The sequence below is a fragment of the Drosophila willistoni genome, unplaced genomic scaffold (assembly GCF_018902025.1).
Source record: "Drosophila willistoni isolate 14030-0811.24 unplaced genomic scaffold, UCI_dwil_1.1 Seg481, whole genome shotgun sequence".
In the NCBI taxonomy this organism is placed as follows: domain Eukaryota; kingdom Metazoa; phylum Arthropoda; class Insecta; order Diptera; family Drosophilidae; genus Drosophila; species Drosophila willistoni.
In genome coordinates, this window is record NW_025814415.1 from 36,741 (window position 1) to 43,248 (window position 6,508).

At 39.9% G+C, this 6,508-nt stretch overlaps 1 protein-coding gene across 1 annotated transcript; it reads right to left on the reverse strand.

Moving 5' to 3' along the window:
* Nucleotides 1-278: 278 nt before the first annotated feature.
* On the reverse strand, nucleotides 279-1,680 carry LOC124461423 (BTB/POZ domain-containing protein kctd15-like). Its single transcript, XM_047012942.1, has 3 exons — nucleotides 1,578-1,680; nucleotides 1,030-1,511; nucleotides 279-950 (listed from the first exon to the last, which is right to left on the reverse strand). Exons 1-3 carry the CDS (start codon nucleotides 1,670-1,672, stop codon nucleotides 511-513), a joined length of 1,017 nt encoding a protein of 338 aa, XP_046868898.1. The 5' UTR covers nucleotides 1,673-1,680; the 3' UTR covers nucleotides 279-510.
* Between the last annotated feature and the right edge of the window lie 4,828 nt (nucleotides 1,681-6,508).

Here is a 6,508-nt window from a genome sequence, read left to right on the forward strand (position 1 = left end):
ATTCGTTGGATATTATTATTATTATAATGCCCATTATAGTTTGTTATGGGTGTAGACTATTTGGATATATGTATTTTGAAAAGTTATTCCATAGTTTACATTCATAAAAGTTCAATTACATCAATTATGTACTACAAACCTATTGCTGGTGAGTTCATTATTATTATTTTAGTTCATCGTGTATGTGTGTGCGTGTGTGTGTGTGTGTGTGTTTTTGTTTTATAAGTTACGTTTGAGACTGGCTAAATTTTTGTTTTATTAATATATATACGTAAGTGTAAATTTAAATTTAATAAAATAACTCAAACTAAAAAAGAAACTTAGGACATTAACTCAATTCAGTGCTGGGCTCTGCGCAACGGCTTCCAAAAAAATGCACGGAAAAACTTAATTGGTAAACATTAAATAACATTTGGATTCGAAACTTGCATTCTGCGAATTAGACAAACTGCTCAGAGCAGCCCTAGCTGTGGGGTTGGATGATTACACGACGGTTGGAGGACCAGCCTATCACATTGGAACACGACGCGCCAGCAAATACTCGGAGAACTGTTGTCCCCCCACGCTCGCCTCAATGGTGAATCCGGCATTCAAGAGACGCGTCAGCACCTGGACCGAATTCAGCTTGCAATAGCCATTGAGTGGGAAGCGTATGATTTGTCCCCAATCCCCCTGATTCCAGGACACCCCACTGCGGCTCGATTGCGTTGCCTGGCTGGCCTCCGGGAATAGCTCGTCGAGAAGCGCCCGTTCCGCCGACAGCATGATGCGCTCTCCCAAATCGGGTGAGATATGCAGGGCCACGACCTCGTAATTGCACTCTGGCGCTGCACTAGTCCGCGGGCTTGTCTTGATATGACGCGCAGGTGGTGTTGGTGTGGGTGGCGCCACCAAATAGTTGCCATTGCGTACACGATCCTTGCGCATGCTCTCCAACTGCTTAATCATGGCTAAGGGCAACAGACAGAATGAACATACGATTAGCATATACTAAATGTAGATTTTGAGAATCGAGTTAGATGTACTCACGCTCCACTTCGTAGTAGCGTGCCTCCTCCAGTAGCAGCTCTAGGTCGGGAAAATCTTCGGCAATTAGAAGTCTTGAGTTTCTCATAAAATTTAAAATGTGACGGAACATGCCACCATCACGATCGATGAAATAGTGCTGCTTCAAAGAGTCAAGCACAATCGGTATTTGGCCATTAAAGAGTTTGGCCAATTTCGATTCGGGATACTTGGTGAGTGTCTCCAGAGAGCTAGTGTAAATAGTTCCACCCACATCGATATGCACGGGCGCAGTGTACCGCGAGGCAGCCGCCACACAGGGAATTCCAGTGATGGGTTTGTGGTTGCCATGCAAATAGGAACTGGCCCCGGCCGAGGCAGCCGATGCTGCAGCCGCTGCTGCCACTGCCGCTGCTCCGGGCAAACCCAGAGGCGTTGCTGAGGAACTGGCGGGTGGCGTGGGTGAAGAGGAATTTGAGATCGTTGGCGAGACGGTGGGTGAAGCGCTGCACACAACAGAAAAAGGCATTGAAAAACAAAAACCGTCAGAGTAAATAAAACTAGTTCAGTACCTGATTTTAATGTCGCTTCTGGCATAAATGCGCCCTGTGGATGACAAGTCGCGTGGCTCTAGGCCTTTTGCATCTCTTTCGCGCTCTCGATCCATATCGCATTTTTTCCTGCAAAAAAAGAAAACAGAAAATGCCAATGAAAAAAAGCAATTAATAGAGATTAGCTAATATAAGCATTAACTTATGTAAAAACCAAACCAAAGCATGAGAACCAATTTGTCCAAAAATATAACTGAAATTGACTTTGACTCTTGATTACAGCAAACGTGACAACAAAAATGCCGCAAATCGTCTGGGGACTGAGCTGGAGATGGGGAATGAGACAAACGATATCGCTTACAGCTCCAGAGGGTAACATTAAAAATCACCCAACCAACCAACCACCACAAACACACACCACACACACACAGGCATACAGGCATTTTGTAAATATATTTTTATATATATAAGATACTATATAATGTCCATATGGGCTTAGTCTTTGCTTCTCAGCTGATTGTGTGGGAAATTTGGTTTTCATTGCGTTTAAACTCACTTATGCCCATGCCTGCCTCAAGGGGACGAACTCTCGGTCTCAGTCTCAATCGCTCCTCCAGCTCTCTGTCTCTGTCTGCATTGGCTGTCTGCGCAGAGCTTCATGTCGTGGACAAGACTAATCGCCAAAACGTAGTCGAGTGCAGTTAATGTTGCATCGACATAGCCATAGCCATAGCGAGAACCGCAGCCGCAGCCATTGGTATGGCAATTGCCTCGAGTGGGGCAGCTCGATTTTCACACGAAAATCACGTTGATTTGAGCATCGTTATGGTCGCGGTATATACGCGAACTCTAATTATGAAGTGTCAGCTGCAATGCGTGCACCATGACGTATACGCAATCCGCAATCCGTAATGTAAACCAAGTCCAAACAATGTCGGACGTTTGATGCCTCGCTGCCTAGCCTGGTTAACAACAACCTCTGAATTTAGATGCTATCTGGGTCTGGTCTGCTCAACCGTTTTGCCCATACAAATTAATAAAACTCAATCAACTTGTTCCCAACGAGCTAACCATTGACAAATGTTGCAAAGTTCTTTGGCGCATTAGCCCTGCAGGTAAGTTCTCAGTTGCAAATGTCTCCTATACTCTCGGGGTAGTTACGTTATATTATGGCGCTTGCAAATCAAGTATATATAAGATAACTCAGAAACTCTGAATACTCTTCTACATGAAAAAGTATATTAACTTTTAATAAAGTTAACAACATTTTAACAACGTATTTAAAACTCTTCTCTAGTTTTTGTTCCCTCTAACATGTAAATTTAATTACGTTTTATTCGATTTTGTATTAGCATTTTCGCATAAAATGTTTATAAACTTCTTAAGTTCACAATCTGATTGAAATTTACTTTCTCAAAATGTTTGAATTCTTCACAAACATATTTAAGTCAATACCAGTGACTTTAATAAAATATCAAATTTAGGATATACTCGATTAATTATAATTAAAAACTATGAAAACTTTCTACTTTTCGCAGATTTTGAAATTTACTTACATTAAGATAAAGGAGATAATTTAAATTGATTTCCCCCTTAGAAATGGATGGTTTAATAAAATTGATCAGAAATTCCTTAGGCACTTAAGTATTAAAGGATTCATTTCAAATATACATATATTTTCTACAAATATTTCCAAGGAATTTTTAAGTAATACTTATTATATATTGAATACGTCTCTGCAAAAAATAAATTTTGTGATTTCAAATATTGATTTCTTATACTTTTAGTCTCAAATAAATTTTTTTATATTGTTTTCAATCATGTATATTAACAAATAAATTTTTTATATTGTTTTCAATCATGTATATTAACAAATAAATTTTTTTATATTGTTTTCAATCATGTATATTAACAAATAAATTTTTTTATATTGTTTTCAATCATGTATATTAACAACACGTAATGCCAAAAAGAAAAAGAAATCAATATTTAGGGAATCCCAGAAGGTAAAAAGTGCACCTAGTATATTTATTCCAGCCTTTGTGAAAATGAAATAAATGAGATGACTTAAGATTAAGACGTTAAGGTTAGGCTTAGAAAGAATCGTAAACAACTATTCCAAATATATATTCCATATATACCTATAAATGATTATGCATAATTCTCGTTCTTTAGGAACACAGAGAGAGTTAGTTTGCCTAGATTAATAGTTTTAATAGATGATAGATTAGTAGACAGACATAATATTGCGAATTTATAATTCCTATACCGATTATTGGAAATACATTTAACGAGGCCCTACCAAAGGTGTTTGACTAACTAAGAGAGATCTAAAAATTATGAATTAATAATGATGGAAAGCTTTTCTATTGGTAAGGTCAGTTGTTTCTTACCCGAGCCTAAGTGGGTCAATTAATTGCAATTTGGAATCATTAATGTCTTAAGTTATCTAGAGCCTCTACCCAAACGAAATGGTGGATCGAAATGATAATATTCATACACTTGTAAGTATCACATATTAATCCAAGTTTTTATTAATTCAGCTAGTTTACCGAGAGTATCAATTCTTCGCTATTTGATTTCGACAATACAATTGAAGCATTCAGGTTACTAAACAAGTTTGCTTTTTTAAAATGTTTGAAGCCCTTGGGCCATCTGACTGGGGCTGGGTAATTACGATTTGATTAACTTTAACTACATGAACATTCAAATACATACGAATGAGAGAATGTCGACGAAAAAATGCCACAGAGACGGAGAGAGACGTAGTCGTCGTAAAATAGGGTTAGCAAAGCAAAGAAAAACGAAAAAAAAAAAAAACCAAAAAGCAAAAAAAAAAAAAAAACTTGCACAAAATAAATGCCTGGAAGGTATTCTCATGACCAGCTTGAGCAGAGGAGCATGAAGATGGAGATGATGGAAAAGCGGAACGCAAAAAGGTGTAAGGATATGGAATAGAGGATAGAGAGGATTGGTGTGGGACTTTATTAATTTACAGCAATTATCAGCATGAGTAATGCGTTCAATCAAACCATACAGAACGATGGCTTAATGGTGCACAGTTCCAGAAATTCCAAAAGACTATCTCTCTCTAGTCACTCTCTCCCTCTCTCTCTCTCTCTCTCTGTCTGTATGTGATTTCTGGTTCTATCATTTTCCTGGCCACAAAACAATTCAATTTCAATTGCTTTGCGGCCCACTTGAGCAGGTGCAGCAACAAGAACAAGAGTAAGGAGCACACCCACATCTCATACACACACATGGCCACATCTCTATACGCCCAATGCTAACGGTATTGTATATAACACAAGCACTGCAGTTTGCATCCTATTCTAGGCCATTATGGCCTCAGGTTGTATCTTTTCTATGCCGTCTAGGCTGAGAAGGATATGGAGGCAAGAGAGGCAGAAGGAATGGTGGGCAACAAACGGGGGAGAAGTTGTTCGCAGCGCCTTTGGTTACACTTGAGTTTATCATGAATTTTGAAGAGTTGCCATGTTGTTGTGTTTTCTGCAACCCCCCCACTCCCTCTCTTCTCCCTCTTTCTCTTTCTGTCACATCTACGCCACTCATTCATCCATCCACCTTTATCCTGCTGCATGCATTTTCGAATTTTCAGTTTTGGCCATTGTCATTAACTCTTAACTCTTGCTGATATTGCATTCACCAATTCTGCATATACATTTGTGCAGTTTGTGTGTTTCATTCTCCTCATGATGATGATGATGATGTTTACATGCCAGAGAACAGTGACAGATGTAGGCCCAGAAATACCGAGATAGAAAGTTATGAGAGAGAGAGCGAGAGAAGAGGAGGGGAGAGGAAGACATAGGAAGAAGGCTTATTAGTTTGGCATTGTTGAGATTGTGATTTTGAGGCTGGGTTGCCTTATCAGGTTGCTGCATGGCTGCTGGAAATCATTTTCCTCAAAAAAGGACCCAGAAGTGGCCGTTGGCACATGCTCAATCTTCACCAAAAAAAAAAAAAAAGAAAAATAAAGTAACCCTTGCCCTCACCTACTATCCCATCCTATTCCATCTCATTCCATCCATTTGTACCATCTCCCAAAATAGTACAAAAGCGAAAACAAAAGCCAAGAAATGAGCTCTAGAGCTAGAGAGTTCGCATACATACATACACTCACCTAGCAAAAGGATGTGGATAAGGGCAAAGCATGGGATGAGCGGAGGGGGGAAACTGTGAGGATGAGTCAGAACAGCAGACGTTGACGACTGCGACGTTGACGACGACGACGTCGACTTCGACTACAACGACGACGACGACGACGCTGACTATGTAACCCTACAAAATGTCCTGCGGCCAGCCAACCTTCCGCACACAAAGGCCAGACCCAGTCCCAGTCCCAATTCTCCGCCCCAGACAACCGTGAGTGTCCTGGCTGGTTTTGGCCAAGTAGTAAGTGCAAGCAAGATGGCTATATGAAAAAGGGCAAAAGCTGACTACGCCCGCGGCGATCGTTTGGAATTAGTGCGGAAATCATGGATGGATACGAAACGAAACCAAGCAAGCAGTAAGCTGAGTTGCTCTTGCCCAATATACAGTGAAACTCAACTAAAGTAAACTGAACATCAAGTGATCAGGAATAAAGGATATTTTAATCTGGACTTAACTAATGTCGCTATGTCAGACAACGACATGAGGTTGTGAAATGGACACAAATTGGCCCACAATATCTTAGGAACTTCCTGTAGCCGATCCGAATTTTAATTCTTTTGTAAAAGATAGATTTGGTATTAAAGAGAAGGAGAGTTAAGGAGAAGGAGTTAAGGAGAAGTCTTTATAATTTTACTCTCCAGAAATCACCTCGGCAATCGCTCGTCTGAATCGACGATCTTAGAGCACGTTCATAAGCTTTGCTTGCCATCTCTGTCTGCCTCATAGGCATATAGATAAAGCACAACTTTATTTAAGATGAAGCAAAGTAAGATCAT